This window comes from Oculina patagonica, chromosome 12 (genome assembly GCF_052425735.1).
Source record: "Oculina patagonica isolate OP01 chromosome 12, crgOcupat, whole genome shotgun sequence".
Taxonomy (NCBI): domain Eukaryota; kingdom Metazoa; phylum Cnidaria; class Anthozoa; order Scleractinia; family Oculinidae; genus Oculina; species Oculina patagonica.
Window position 1 is genome coordinate 20787554 of NC_135769.1, and position 16382 is coordinate 20803935.

Here is a 16382-nt window from a genome sequence, read left to right on the forward strand (position 1 = left end):
CTTTTTATGTAAGTGCATGAATCAAGAGCTTGGTAGAGCTGCACACCGTGAACAAATTTGGGTGTTTGTGCTTTGAATACTACAAGACCTGCAGTGTTTTACAGATGTAGTTTTAGGGTCTGTCACCCTTCTATGTTATTGTTTTGATTGTACAGTCAACTCTCTCTAAGACGGACACCGTCGGGACCGTCCCCAACTGTCCGTCTTAGAGAGGTGTTCGCCTTATAGAGAGTCGAGGTAACGTGACACCAGAAATTTTAAGAAGATAAAGCCAAACGGCCATGCACAACGAACACACGTCTGTTTCGAGTGGCTTACTTTAGCAAAATTATAAAGTGGAACAAAAATAATATCAGAAATTCAACTTGTTTGTTCATTACAAACGGTAATACTGTAAGTAGAAAACTACCTCTTTGGTGCCATATACTTAAGCAGTGAAGTACTACGTTATAGCGGACTGTTTTTGGTAAGTTTGGTATTCTAAAGGCGCTGCCTTACTATGCTATATGTTGACATAAGTTTCGAAGTATTATTCACTAAAAAAATAACTTCCTGTGCGTGTCCGTTGGCGGTTTCAAAGTGTCCGTTGTCCGTCTTAAAGAGGTGTCCGTCTTACAGAGAGTTTTGTTACAGTAAAATGACTGAAAAACGGCAGGGACCATCACCAGGTGTCCGTCTTATGGAGGTGTCCGTCTTATAGAGGTGTCCTTTAAGAGAGAGTTGACTGTGCATGTATTCCTTTTCTTGTCTCTGTACAGCTTTTACCAGTCCTTGAGACGTCGGAACTACGTCACCCCGACCTCCTACCTGGAACTCATCATGACATTCAAGAAACTACTGGACATCAAACGCCAAGAAATCATGACTCTTAAACAGCGTTACGTCACTGGGCTGGAGAAACTGGACTTTGCTTCCTCTCAAGTGTCCGTCATGCAACAGGAGCTGAGTGATCTGCAACCGGAACTGATTAAGACTTCGGCGGAAACAGAAAAACTGATGATTAAAATTGAACAGGATACGGTGGAAGTGGAGGCGAAAAAAGAGGTGAGATGTTCTGCTGTGAGAATGCAGGAATGTCGTTTTTTTAGAGAAAATAAAGAAACTGGTGTCCACTTACCAGACTTGCGTTCGCATGCAAGAAATGTAAAGATTTTTTGATGGACAAAACGAAATGAGCAAACGAACGAACGAACGAGCGAACCATTTTGGCATTAAGTAGGGCGTAAAAAGGCAACTTTTAGAAAATGGCTGAAAACTCACCGGGGAGAGGTAAATGTGTTTATTCTTTTCTCCCCGAGAATTATTTAACCTGCGATATTTGAATACCCATTTTAGAATGATACGTGTCATCACGTCCTGAAAATCTTTTCAAAGGACAATTAAACTGAGGGCAAGCTCTCGTTTTCACGTTTTTCTGAAGAAATTACAATTCGTTTTCCCTTGTCGTCGTTGCTAGCCATTCTCTTCACCAACTGATGGGTTCATGTCACTTATCGAGTTCTGTTGAACACAATCAGAACAATGTTTAGTTTCCTTTCTGTTGTTTGCTTTGATTTAAAAACAACTCAGAGTAATCAAATGTAAACAAAGAAAACGTCAGAATTATACCATTACACTCTTATTTTCTGAGATGGGGAGAGGTCACCAGTTTTTTTGCCCACCATTAGTTAAAGTGCTGTTATTTGACTTAAAAGAATTTTGTGCTTTACAACTCACTGTTACTTAAAAGATGTGATCGTCAATTCTCACAACGTCCTTACTTGAATTTGTTATAAAGAGTTGATAGGAAGTTCCGAATTAATCACTTTGTGTGTTTGCAGGTGGTAGCAGCAGACGAGGCGGTAGCCAGTGAGGCCGCAGCTGTAGCTAAAGGCATTAAAGATGAATGTGAGAGTGACCTGGCTGAAGCCATGCCGGCACTGGAGGCAGCCATGCAGGCTCTTAATACACTCAAGCCCAGTGACATTAGTATGGTCAAAACTATGAAGGTAATGACTGTAAAAAAATTTCAGTTGACTATCCAACAAGACAGTGAATATGGCAATTGGTTCCAAAAAACACATGTAACAAGTACTGCAGTGGCTGCTGTGTGCTTCTGATTTCGTTGGAAAAGGGTTATATAAGGGTTGTAGGGACATTGTTTCTGGTGTTTGTTTTATTGTCCTCTCAGCCGATGAAAGGGGCCACTTACGACAGTTGCCACCTCGCCTAAGCCAAAACCAATCGAGCCTTGAACTTACGCGCGTTTTTTTTGCGTTTGGCACCAGTTACATGATATTTTGGTCGTAGTTGTGGTTAATAGAGATGTTAAGCATGACGTTAACGGCAGACGGCAAACGGCAAAGATACTTCTGATTTTGATTTCTTTTCTTCTAATCCGTAAATAAAGCACAAAAAATGGAATAACGTCTCCTACTATTCATTGCAAATACAAATAATTTCATTCTACTCTACACACAACTGAAGAGAGATGGTAAAAGTTTCATTGTTGCCGTTTGCCGTAAACGCCAAGCTTAACCTCTCTATTGTCTTATATAGCTTCAGCTTTTGAATTTAATGTACCTGCAGTCATTTTTCTTTCGAATGTGTGCTTTTACTTCATCGTACTTACGCCTTGCGTACCTACAATTTTTAGAACCCACCCGCAGCAGTTAAGCTGGTCATGGAAGCTGTGTGTATCATGAAGGGACTTAAGCCCGAACGAAAGCCCGATCCCTCGGGTTCGGGACGGATGGTGGAAGATTACTGGGGCCCATCACAGAAAATGTTGGGAGACATGAAGTTCTTGGAGTCATTGAAAGTTTACGACAAGGATAACATACCAGCAGCCATTATTAAAAAGATCAGAGAGAAGTAAGCACATATTAGTTGCTGTTAGGGAGGGTAGGTTTTTAGGGGGGGGGGAGGGCTGGGGAGTTTTTGTATTTTATTATTATTTTTTTTTTTTTTCAAAAAAAAGGGGTTGGCCCTCCCCTGCATTTTAATTAAAGAAAAAACTCCTGAAAAACTTAATCTGTCATAGAAAAATGGAAAGCAACATCACAAAAACTCTCATTAAAAAAATCTAGAAAAGATGTGAGACCCTCCCCTTTTGGTGCTCACTATCACTGATGAACCTCCCCTCTGAGGCCCCAGCCCTCCCCCCCCCCCCCCAAGAAATAACGTACTTTCCTTTAGCGATTGTATGTGGTTTTGCCAAAATTAATTAATTAAATTAATTAATTAATTAACTATCATTAAAGAGAGAGATTGATATCAAAAGGAAATGATTTTTTTTTTGGTCTCTCTCTTCTTTGTCACTTTCCCAAACTTGACACGATCAAAAGGGCCAACAACTGCATTCCATCTCCAACGACGTCGCTTTAAGTCATTTTTGCGAGAGGGAAAACAATCTTTAAATCAAACGGAACTTCAAAAGAAAATAATAATTTAATAGAGAAGAAAAATAGAAAGGAGATAACAAAGTTGAAATGTGGAGTAGAGTATCCCTTTAAGGTTACGGCAGACACAGATGTTTGATAACCGTGAATGTTTTAGCCAAACAAAACTTTTTGATTAATCAATGAAGGACTGACAGGGTTTGCAATCTCGGCTACATGCATCTCTGTGTCTTGCTAGACTGGCTTGATTTTAATTGACCAAGCTACTCTGGGAATTGAAGAGATTAAGATAATAGTGGCAATGAAACGGGCCGTTTTACTGTTGCAATCTGTAACTGTAGTGAGTAGTGAAATGTTGTTTATTTTAATCTTCTTGAAGGTATGTAACGAACCCTGATTTTGATCCCAACAACATCCGTTCAGTGTCTTCTGCCTGCGAAGGATTGTGTAGGTGGGTGCGTGCTATGGAAGTCTACGAGAGAGTAGCTAAGGTAAGCTTACTAAAACCATAGTTAATAGAGGGAAATGGTTAGGAAGCCCGGCAAACATCAAAGAAACAAACAAAGAGGCCAAGATTTATGTTGGAAGGTCCACGACCCTGCACATTTTTGTTTTGCGCTCATACACTATGCATGTATTACGTAATTGCAATGTTTTTATTGGTTAGTTGCATGAACACACGTAACCACCTATTTTTTTTGTCTGGTTTTGTGCAGGGTCAACCCCCAAAATAGCGAAGAAAAACATACAACAAAGAACTTTGCCAGGCTTCCTAACCATTTCCCTCTATTAACTATGCTAAAACATAGAGACAAATACAGCTTATATCACACCGCCTTAGCAAAAGGGAACCATCTAAACTTTTGCCATAAATTAACAACATAAATTTTTTTTATAGCGTCTAATAACTCGAGTCGTCTACCCCTTTGAAAATTGAAAAGACCTTGGCCCAGTTGTTCAAAGGGTGGATAACGCTATCCACGGGATAAATTACTATCCACTGGATAACTCTCATACAAAGTCTACTTCGCTATCCTTTTTTTTTTTTTTAAAAATATAAAAAAAATTTTTTTTTTTTATAATTTTTTTTATGAAATTAATAATATATAGAAAAATATAAAAAAAAAAAAAAAAAAAAAAAAAAAAAAAATATATAAAAAAAAAAAAAAAAAAAAAAAACAACCAGATAATTATCTGGTGGATAGCGTTATCCACTCTTTGAACAACTGGGGCCTTGAGTGTTCCTGTTTTTGCTTCTCCTACTTAACACAGTTCTGTTGCTATCTGAGTTCTTGTCTTTTCTTTCACATTCCAGCGATGTACTTTACTATTTGGAATAAGTCGAAATATTTAAAGGCTTCATAACCCTTTCAGTCAGTGACGCAATTTTGTGGGTGCCAAAAAAAGTAATGATTTTTCGAATTTTGATTCAGTTCACCATCTTTTTTTCCATAGGTTGTTGCTCCCAAAAAAATAAAGCTTGCTGAAGCAGAGACAGAGCTTGCAGTACAAATGGAGAAGTTAAATGCCAAGCGAGCTCAACTCAAAGAGGTTAGTTAATGCCGCGCAGTCAAATTTTTTTGTGGTGCCTCGTGATCATCATAGACGGCTACAGTGAACTCTCATCGTGAAATTTTTTGTTGTTTTGAGCTGGAATCATTTTCCCCATGGATTGCCAACTAATTAACTACTCCACGCTGTGGCCTATTTCAAACTCGGCTGTCTCAACCCTTCACTGGGCGTTTCCTTGCTGCTCGCTCTCTCGAATAGAAACTCATTTCTACTGCATACTGTTGTTCAGTACTTTACTGCAGAATATCTCCTATGAACAATTTTTTGCTTCTCACGGATTGTTTGAAGTAGTAGTTTAAATTAATTGAGCACCTGTTGTATAGATTAAGCAGTGCAATCACCGCATACAGTAAATTGTATACGGTAGTCAGTGATCAGTATTCTCGTCAAATTATAAATTCTTTAAACTTGACTCTTCTTCCCTTATTTAAATCAAACAATTTTTGTTTCCCTTAGCGTTAGCGAGAGTTTTCGGTACATAGACTACATGGTAATTAGTCATGGTGTGTTTTTGAAAGCCTAACACGATTATAATCAATCGAAATGTAATCATTATTTCAAAATTTTGTTGTTCACTTTCAATATTTGTAATTCCTTTTCTTCTCTTCCCACAAGGTCGTTGACAAACTTCAAGCACTGAACGATGAATTCGACATTATGACCAACAAGAAGAAAGAGTTAGAGCACAACATTCTGATTTGCGAACAGAAGCTAGACCGAGCAGAAAAACTGATTGGAGGACTGGGTGGCGAGAAAGACCGCTGGACTGAAGCAGCGCGGGTGCTGGGCGACAGATACGACAGGATCACTGGTGATGTGCTCCTGTCCTCAGGAGTGGTAGCTTATTTGGGACCTTTTACGGTCGATTTCAGGAATGTAAGTTGGACCAAATCTTTAACTTGAATATTATTGCATGGAAAACATACAGTCGAAGCCCATTTCTCGAACCCTCGGTTTCTCGAAACTCTCGATATCTCGAACCAATTTTCGTTTCCCTTGGATAGTACTTCTCTGTAATATTACCCCCGATTTCTCGAAGAATTTTTTTTTCTTGAGGTTCGAGTAATCGAGATTCTACTGTACACAAAGATACAAAAAAGCTAACTGCGCTAGATCATGGATAAATCTTTTACTCTGTAATTGCAATTTATTTTCGAGTTATATAATTTTGATAGCACTGTACTTTAACACATTGTGTTGATGTTATTTTTACATATAATTTTCACATAAAAGCCTCATCGTACATGCTCGTTTTCCTCAGTGCGCGTGACGTAGGGTCACATGTTTTTGCCTCGATTTCTGATTGGTTTATTGTTGTTAGTTTTGTCGTCACTAGCCAGATGGGATTTATCCTGCGTTTAGATGTCTCCTATTTCCTTTCCTTAAGCAAAAGAGATAGACATTAATTGACAACTGCTTTAAAAAAAATATTCTCACCTCTGTGTAAGAACTAGAAGTTGCATGCCGATTTTAATCGTAATATTGTCGTTCTTTATCGTACGCAGGACTGTATATCCGGTTGGGTTGAACAGTGCAATGTAAAGAAGATCCCGTGTTCGGCGTCCTTTTCTCTGAACGCCACTCTCGGCAGCCCAGTCAAGATCCGCGCGTGGAACATTGCTGGGCTCCCTGTGGATTCCTTCTCAGTTGATAACGGAATTATCGTGGACAACGCGCGAAGATGGCCGCTAATGATTGATCCGCAAGGTAAGTGCGACATTTAAGATCAGCATTAAACTTCTCATTGCTGTTTTCATACAAAAACGCCTGTCAAACGCCTGTCTTCCACGCCGGATCTCTTCGCACAAGAATGTAGGGAACTAAAGACCACATTCCTGAAACTGAAATATCCCGGGAAATTAATTGACTCTGTCCTTAACAGATTTCATTCCTCTCAAGACCAGAACGAAAGCTGTATTGCGCCAGCGGACAGCCCGGTACGCATCACCTTGCCATTCAAAGATCAAAAATCGGCTGACTACGTACGTAGAGAACTGTGTGACCTAGAAAAGAAAATAGATCGTGAAATAACACCAGTCTTCACAAGCAAGAAAATCTCTGAAGAATTGAAGTTTACGGAAACAAAGCCCTCTCTAGTAAACCAACAAAGTGTAGTATATGAATATAAATGTAATTCGTGCGATGCGAATTATATTGGCTACACGAGTCGCCACCTTCACCTGCGCATCGAGGAGCACAGATACTCCGTAATTGGTAAACACCTTCAAGAACAACACAATCAAAAGCCGATCGACCTTCACAGCCAATTTGCCATCCTAAAGAAATGCCGCGGAAAGTTTGAGTGCCTAATTTACGAGATGCTCCTAATTAGGAAAAACAAACCATCCCTGAACACTCAAAAGGACTCCATTCCAGCGAAACTGTTTACTTAATTATGCACATTTTTCTGTTTTCCACGCCTCATTTATTGTAATTTAGTTTCACACTTTCTTTTCCATAAATATCGTTATGTACCATGTAAAATTTGCATTTGATAATGGTGACATGTCGTCGCCGAAACGTCATGTACTTTTAGCGTTGATATTTATTCTTAAATGTTTTCATACATTTTCTGTAATTCACGTTGGAGAGTTTGGTTCTATGATCAGGTGCTAAGTTCCCATAACGTGCCTGATCGAATCTGTTACAAAAAGTGAAAGAGAATTCACGGATTGATCACTGTTGAGGTTTGAAGTGTGATAAACGTTCAGCCCTTATCCCCATAAGGGAAAACAGTCTGACTTATGTGCATAATTGCGGTTTACACGAGACTCTGTAAACCAGCACTAGGCGAAGGCTAAATTGTATAATGACGACGTGAATAAGCCGGATTTCACTCGTTGTGCTTAAAACGGTTTGTTGCTCTCGGTTTAAATCTGGTTTAGACCATGACTTTCTTTAACGCTGTATAAACTTACTTTAATAATTAGCCCTGAAAGTCTTACTGTTAGTGAACATGTGGTTGAGTTTGCAGCACTGACTGTTTTTTTAATTATTTATTTTTGCAGGTCAAGCCAACAAATGGATAAAGAACATGGAGAAAGAAAACAAACTGTCAGTCATCAAGCTTTCTGACTCCAACTACATCCGTACCTTGGAAAACAGTATTACGGTAAGGAATTGAATTAACTGTTTTGCCTTTCTGGTCACTCGGTCTTGGTAGAGTTTTAACCTTTAAAAGACAGACACTTCTTGCAAAGCAGCGCTATTAGTCATAAGAATGTACCTTTGCGGTATAGTTCACGGTATTTCTGTCAACAGGCTTCAGTCTCAAAACCGCTGTAGACAAATGACATGTGTTTAGTGTGTTAATAATCCTATATGTGACATAATAATAATAATAAAACTTTATTTAAACTCGAATTTAGAGTAGCTTAACAAGCTAATATTTCCGAGAACGAAATAGATAACAACAAATTAAAATAAAAATTACTATTTACATATTTAAAATTGACTTATATTAACTAATTGAATTGGCTTTGCAGATGTGCCTTTTAAAGTCAGATAAGTTACATAGCCTTATAAAGTTAGGTAGAGAGTTCCATTCTTTTGTTGCCAGATAAGTAAAGGAGTGGAGACCAAAAGTTGTAGTTCTAGGTTTGGGTATTTCCAGTATATAGTTTCCACGCAGGTTGTATGAAGTAGAACGGAACGAGAACATGTTTCTCATATAGATGTTTCTCATATACATGTGTGGGTGTTTTTTGCTTAGTTTGGTACGCCAGTGCTGTTGGAAAATGTTGGAGAAGAACTGGATCCTATCCTGGAACCACTGCTCCTTAAGCAGACATTCAAACAAGGTGGTGTTGAGGTATGTTGTTAGCTGCCAGAAGTGAAAAGAAAATGCGTTGTCACGAAAGAGGGCTGTAATGTTTCTCTAATGAAAAAGCAGCAATAAACAGCCTCCCAGGGGTTTCAGGCAACAAAGGAACATGGCTATAAAATCAAAGATCTCTTCGAGATATCGACTTTTTTTGCATGAGGTTAGTATGAGTAGAAGGTTTATCCTGGGCATTGTTGTTCGAACATATCATGGAAGAATTCAAACGTCTTTCAGTTCAAGTATTTTTTATTTTCGCGGAGTAAATGCTGTATTTGTCAGTCGCGACGACTGGGTGCTTTGCGACTCATATACTTTGGCTTGGTTAAAAAAGGTAAACTTTGACGTTTGCCTTTAACATGTTTAATCGAAATAGTCGTTTCCTTTCGAGTTAGAAAGATTTCTACTCGGCCTAATGCAGAAAAATAACGCCTGATCGCAGGTTAGGTTACGCACGACAGAGTTACCTTTTGTCTCGTTACGCAATCTTAACCCCACACTGAGAAGTAAATTTTCGTTTGGATATTACCAAAAGCCGCTTCTCCTCGCGTTATTCTTTACCTCACAGCTACACATGCCATTTCTAACGACTACATTTCCAGCAAAACAGTTGCTGTTATTTTTCTAATTGCGATCGATGCATTTACTTCTGAACAGAAGAAACGTTTAACGTTTACTTACTACTTCCACCGGAAGTAATTTCACAACAGGCTACAAAAACACTTATAAATATCACTTAACACATTTAATGATGTTGCAATTAGCGAAGCGCACTAATGACGTCACAGAATTTGACCCCCGGTGTGAGTCAAAATTCAAACAAACAAACCGCTCTCTGTAAGAGCAATGTATGGTTGGCGGGCACTTTGGAGGCATATTTAGCGATTGTTTCACAAAACCATGGCCAGATTGGCTCGGATTTCGAGAGAAAGCCTTACCTGTGCAACGTAGAAAGCTCAAACCGTGGTTTGAAACAAAAGGTTTGTCAAACAGAGCGATTATTCAATAAATGTGTAAAATGTTTTACTCTCAGTTATTGAATGGATTATAAAGGCCCGATTTGCTGCCGGGATTTGCTGAAAGAAAACATTTATTTTTATGAGAAATGCAAAACGTTTACACTGTTCTTAGTGGCACATTTTCCAACACAACAGAGCTAACCTCAGATTTATGCCACCACAAAATTACACAAAGAAACTCTCGTCCGATCGGTCCCCTTGCCTGACCCGAATATTTTAAGAGGTCAATTTCGTTACACAATTGTCGCGGCAAATACTATTTAATATACACTGATCGAGCTCGGCAGCTGTAGCTGCAGTCTGTAATAGTAATGGGGATAAATAACAGCTTTATTAAAATCAAACCCGCCGTCAATTCCATTAGAAAGGCGTTTGAATAGCATAATATTTTCGCCCTCTATCTATCATGTGTCGAAACAGATCGGATGACCGGCGATCAGTGCCGTCAAATTCGGGAAGAATTCTGAATTTCTTGCAACCGACGATCTTTCCGGTGCCTAAATAAAGCAATCCTTCGCAATTATATAATTCGATAGTAATTCGCTATCCGCCGCTTAAATTTCTCGGCAGCCTGAATAATTTTGCACTGGGAATCAAGGTGTTATTGCCGGATCTTCGACTAATAAATTCAATTTTGGGCCATTTTTTGGATACCTTCAATCTGTTTTCACTTACTAAAGCAAAAATGTTTGGAATCTATCATTTTTCGAGCCTTTCGAGAATCTCGGCCTCACATTGTGTCGGTCCCCTCCATACAAAGCCTTTGCCCAAACTAAAATTGTTGTCCGACTCACGCAGAGGGGGGGGGGGGAGGGGTATCATGTGGCGAAATCTATTTTTAGTAATAGTGCGCTTCGCTAGATGATGTTGCAATTCTAAATTGTGCAACTCAGCAGAAATAATCAATTGTCACGAAATGAGATCCCTTTGGTTAACTATTAGCAACGTTTTAGTGTGTGAAAGACTTGTACGAGTACAAATTTGCGTTGTTAATCGTTTTAGGTTAAATTAATATTAGCGCCTAAAGACTTGTACTAGTAAAAATTGCGTTCTTAATCGTTTTAAACTTCACTGTCTTCGAGCGCTGAACCGCTTACATTCTTAATTGGTTATGTGACGTAAGATTTGGGCTACTCACGTTTTTGATTCTTATATAATGTTTGTAAATTTGACAAGTCACGTTTTTTCTACAAGAACGGAAGTGCTGAAGCACAATTGTGCAACTCAGCAGAAATAATCAATTGTCACGAAATGAGTTCCCTTTGGTTAACTATTGGCAACGTTTTAGTGTGTGAAAGACTTGTACGAGTACAAATTTGCGTTGTTAATCGTTTTAGGTTAAATGAATATTAGCGCCTAAAGACTTGTACAAGTAAAAATTGCGTTCTTAATCGTTCTAAACTTCACTGCCTTTGAGCGTTGAACCGCTTACATTCTTAATTGGTTATGTGACGTAAGATTTGGGCTACTCACGTTTTTGATTCTTATATAATGTTTGTAAATTTGACAAGTCACGCTTTTTCTACAAGAACGGAAGTGCTGAAGCACAACTATAGAGTGACACTTACAAGTCACGCGCTTTGACCACCCACAGCGGAAAGTATTCCCTTGAGAGTTAACAAGAATGCGATCCCTTCCGGTTCAGATTTGAGTCCACTAAACGCTATTCTCCTCTTTTTTGCTTGTAAACAAGCAAAAAAAGTCGAAAAAATTGAGAACAAGGGAACAAAAGCTGTGTTTCTGATATTTTAGAGAAAACGGATCGCAAAAATTGACAAATACTTTTAGGGAATAAGGGAACACAGGGAAATTTTTTGGGCTGGACAAGGGAACAAGAACCCCCCCCCCCCCCCCCCCCCCCCCGGGACGGGCTCGATGATCACCCTAGCCACTCTTATAGGCAAAGAAACTTTTTGTCTCCCTCCAAACCCCTGTAAACGGAATTATCATACGGGTGCAATGTACCACATTCTAATATTTCAAATTTATTATAAGCAGTATTTTCATTCGTCTTTTTACAATCCATAGTATCTCAAGCTTGGCGAGAATAGCATCGAGTATTCACGTGACTTCCGGTTTTACATCACCACGCGCCTGCGCAACCCGCACTATCTACCGGAAATCTCAGTCAAGGTGACACTAGTGAACTTTATGATCACCCCCCTGGGGCTGGAGGATCAGCTGTTGGGAATTGTGGCCGCCAAGGAAAAACCTGAACTCGAGGAAAAGAAGAATCAACTCATCCTGGAAAGTGCTGCAAATAAAAAACAGGTGAGTTCAAGATTTTTTTGTGGGGGGGGGGGGGGGGGGGGGGGGGGGGGGCAATCGAACTTTCCGTCACCAACGACAGTAATTCTGTAAAAAAAATTACCTGAACAATCGCACTAAAAAAGTTAATGATACTTCTATGCTCGAGGCATTGCTACTTGTTAGCGCATTAGGATAATCGTTTTGCGTTTTGTGTTGAAAAGTGGATAGGTGTAGAAAGTGTCGTGTTTTCCTAGTCCTCGTGGAACTCTCCAAGGACTTTCCCATCTTATTGTCCAATCAGGAATAGCACTCAGAAAGTTCCCACGTCAGCTTATTGCTATCAGGAAATGTCGTGTTGCTTAGCAACAGTTAACAAACACCGCGGGCTCATTAAATTCTTGAAGGGGCGATTCAAATTAAGTGGATGAGAGAACAATCTAGAACATAGCATACCAACAGCGAAGGACGATTGAATTTAAAGAATAATTTGTGTTTCTATCTTTGTACAGCTCAAAGAAATTGAAGACAAGATCCTAGAAGTACTGTCGTCATCTGAGGTAAACTTTCCCGTAGTTTGGTTCCTTCTTCTAGCCTTGTTGTGTAGCTTAAATGACTATTTCTTTATGGTCTTACCAAAAAATATGTGTCGAACGAATAACTTTCAAAACAAATAGTAACTTAATTTAAGAGTCGTTTTCCTGTCGGCTTCAAGAACCCGCCACAGACATAGTGACTTTATATACAATTAGTTTTTAGTTAGTTTATCGTGATCATATAGTAGATGACTTAGTAACAGTTCTAGTTAGTAATTATTAAATAATAATATTTTTATTGTAAATCTAGGAATTGTTATTTTATATATTTTTATCTAGTTAGTAAATAATAATATTTTTATTGTAAATATTTATATTTTTATTTTATCTAGGAATTGTTATTTTATATATTTTTATCTATCATCTTGAAGAGGGTGGAGAGATTTGTTAAAAAGAATTGAATTGATTAAAAGAGTGCTAATTACATGCAAGTAGAGCTTTTATATTTTTCTCAAATATTGTCAAAATTTTTCAGTTGAGTATAGAAAACGTCAATGAAAGTGACTTGAAAAAGTTAATGAACTTGTTTTTAACGTGGCTTGACTTGCGCTGGGGTAAAACGCTGATTAATGCAGAAAAAGAAAATCTTAAATGTAAGTGTAAATAATGATATTTTTATCTTATTTTTCGTCAGGGAAATATCTTGGAGGATGAGACTGCAATCAAGATCCTGTCCTCATCAAAAGTTCTCTCCGAGGAAATCTCCGCGAAGCAGGTAAGCTAATATAATAAACCGATATCTATATTGTCACAGATTTACTGAAAGTAACCCTCAGTGAATGCTTGTGAAGGAAATTGTTAACAAGTTCATTTAGAGTTTTTCTTTACATTCTTGCGCATGAAACTTCTTTGGAAGCTTGTTTCATTTCCCGCGCATAAATTTCCAAGGATAACTAGTTCCAGTGTTCGCGCATACATGCCTATGGACAACTAGTTTTCATTGACAGCTAGTTCCAGTTCTGTTGGGAGGATATGAAAAGCTTTATCGTGCCTGGTCAGCGAGATTCGCACGATCAGAAAGTACCCTCGTTGCTTTGACTCCCTCGTTTAAAAATTGTTCGTTGGTACAATATTTTTAAAAGGAACGGGAATTTGCATAAAAACTTGAAACTCTGGATGCCAAGCTCGCTATCGGCAAAATCACTTGTGAGCCAAACAATTGATTATACCTTATTTTTTCCCTCTTTTTTTACGCGCATGTGTTATTGCCTCGAGAAACGCAATTGTAGACGCAGAATTTCCTGGAAAGATATATATTATATATTACTTGCTGAATAAACACTCGCTATTTTCGCGGTCTTTATCCTTCCGTTGTCCGTGCCCTTCCCAGACCACTATAGAGCACTTTCTCACGTCTGCCAAGCCTTGTGATTGATTAATAAAACTCGTGCGACACGTACTTACCAATCAGGGCCAAGGTATTGTCTTCTCGACCAATCAAGCGTGAAGCGAAACCAGGTATAAGTTAGTTTAGAGGACGTTTCCTGCGCGCTTGTCACTGGCTATTTTATTCTTTACGTTTATTGCATTTCCCAAGGAACATAACACTTACGAATCTGCATTACAACGAAAAGGAAGAACTAAGGTGAAACCTTTTTTTAACAGACGGTTGCAGGTTTACAACCGATTAACAGATAAAAGGGTTTTTAATTACAGCCTCGTGGTGTTCACTTTTTTCGTTATGCAATTTTCAGAAAATTCCCATGAAATGCTTCCTGTGCACAATATTTTTATGTCCAACTAGCCGCAACGTTTCCCGTTTTTAATGAAGTGTCATGTCGATCGGTCAATAAAGGTTGTATTGATAAACGTGTACTTATGTGACCATGTTGTAAACATATGTTAATTTATTTATTTTTACATCGTATTTTTGCGCGGGAAAAACACAGTCAATGCACGGTTTAGTTTTATCAAATATGTTTGTGACCTCATCAATAGCTAGCGTTCCTCTTCATCTAATACTTGTTTCGCTCGAGCGTCACTACTGCAAGAGCTACCAGCCACGCTTATCAATGGCCGGATATCTCTCTCGTTGTTTTCAGACGCGCTCGCTACACGGCACATAAAACATGTAGCAGTTTGCAGGTGCACCATTGATTAGCATAATAAGCAACGTTTTTAAGACAATTTTTGTTTTCTTTTGTTTGTTTGACAATATTAAATATATATCGATAAAATTTTAATTTGGAGGGCCCTACGACATGCTTGTTAGAGCAAAAATATATTTTGAGGTTTACGCGCGCGCCACAAAAGGAGAGGGGGGGCCGTCATTTTTTTTTTATCAGCCATACAGCGAACTAGTATTCTAACTCATATCTCATTTACCACGTCAAAACTGTCATAAACCTTTTTACGTTTTTACAAACAGACGGCTTGTTTAATAAACCTGACACCCGCAGTGACGATAACTTCTTGTCTTTATTCTGATCAGTTCCATAAATTATTAGAAAGTTAAAGACCAAATTATGAATGTGTTCTATATATTTCCGCCGGTTAATAACATCTGGAAGAGCGAGTTTTACAAAACGTTACTGCGTACATTTACTAAGGATCATCACTTTAGAAACAAAGGTTACATTTTGGCCAGAGACCCAGTTGATCCTTGGCGCCAAGAGGGGATATTAGCTTTGTAAAAAAAAAAGTGTTTTATTTTTACAAACGCTCAGTTCTTCAACGAAACTTGGATCGGTTATCATGAAGAACGCATCTTGTACAGAACTACCGTACTCCTTTCCCACAGTCTCCGAAGCTGAAGACCTCTATTCGACTTACGTCGTTAATTGTGTCTCCAACAGTTTTCTGTGCTATACCGCCATCATGTTGAACATTGTAACAATCCACGCGATAAGAAAAACATCGTCGTTGCCGAAGACTTTGAAAACATTGCTCCTGAGTCTTGCTGTTTCTGATGTTGGTGTTGGTTTATTTACCCAGTCATTATACTCCTCACTTTTGGTCAAGTGGCTGCAACGGAGCATTCCCAGCTGTGGTCACTTTAAGGTTTTTTTCACCATAGCAGGCGTATTTTCTCTGGCCTCGTTCTTAAGTGTTGTGGCTGTAAGTGTAGACAGGTTCTTAGCTATTCATCTTCATCTCAGATATCAGGAACTTGTGACTCACAAGCGCGTTGTTGCTGTGGTGATCTCAATATGGGTGTTGAGTGCATTTCTTCTAATTATAACTTTGTGGATTTCTCCCATTGTTCTCTCCCTATTTCTATGCACTACTGTAGTTGTTGGTCTCGCTCTCACAACACTGGTTTACATCAGGATTTATTTAGCCGTACGACGCCATAAGAATCAGATGGAGGCCCTGCAAGAACAGCTAGTACAGCAACATGAGGAAGCGACAAATTTTGCTAGCCTCGTTAAATCTGTAGTAGGTGTATTCTATGTTTATCTCGTGTTTTTGATTTGTTACTTGCCTTTCTTTATCTGTTTGGCCGCCATTAAAATCAACGGCCCAAGTACCGCTTTGAAAGGATTTCTTCTTTGCTCAATGACTCTCGTGTATCTTAATTCATCTTTGAACCCTGTAATTTACTGTTGGAAGATGAGACACATTCTGCACGCTATCATGGACGTACTGCGGAACATGTCTTGGCTCAGAAATTGCGCATTACACTAATCGCAGGACCGGCCATGCTATGCCACGATTCTCCATATCCATTGCTGTCGTTGTTGGTAAACGCCTTCTGTATATAACAAGGACCGCGAGCAGCATGGACTCGGGCTGGATGAGGACAAAC

General features: G+C 38.9%; 2 protein-coding genes across 3 annotated transcripts in view; both read left to right on the plus strand.

Annotated features, from left to right (window-relative positions):
• LOC144633956 (dynein axonemal heavy chain 3-like) overlaps positions 1-16382 on the plus strand; it is a 116336-nt gene that overhangs the window by 59459 nt on the left and 40495 nt on the right. For both annotated transcript variants that reach the window (XR_013567127.1, XM_078492886.1), the window contains exons 58-69: positions 759-1044; positions 1821-1988; positions 2636-2853; positions 3760-3871; positions 4836-4931; positions 5568-5828; positions 6458-6659; positions 7961-8064; positions 8665-8763; positions 11820-12062; positions 12551-12598; positions 13269-13349. Coding sequence is in view for 1 of the 2 variants with exons in the window: in XM_078492886.1 (XP_078349012.1) it covers positions 759-1044; positions 1821-1988; positions 2636-2853; positions 3760-3871; positions 4836-4931; positions 5568-5828; positions 6458-6659; positions 7961-8064; positions 8665-8763; positions 11820-12062; positions 12551-12598; positions 13269-13349 (1918 nt within the window). In the remaining variant the exon portion in view is untranslated. The remainder of the gene's footprint in view (positions 1-758; positions 1045-1820; positions 1989-2635; positions 2854-3759; positions 3872-4835; positions 4932-5567; positions 5829-6457; positions 6660-7960; positions 8065-8664; positions 8764-11819; positions 12063-12550; positions 12599-13268; positions 13350-16382) is intronic.
• LOC144631488 (melanocortin receptor 3-like) lies at positions 15001-16382 on the plus strand. The gene has a single exon (XM_078489926.1). The coding sequence runs from the start codon at positions 15329-15331 to the stop codon at positions 16259-16261; it is 933 nt and encodes a 310-aa protein (XP_078346052.1). The 5' UTR covers positions 15001-15328; the 3' UTR covers positions 16262-16382.

Coding starts and splice junctions, on each gene's coding strand:
- LOC144631488 (XM_078489926.1), top strand. CDS start 15,329: ATGAAGAACGCATCTTGTACAGAACTACCGTACTCCTTTCCCACAGTC.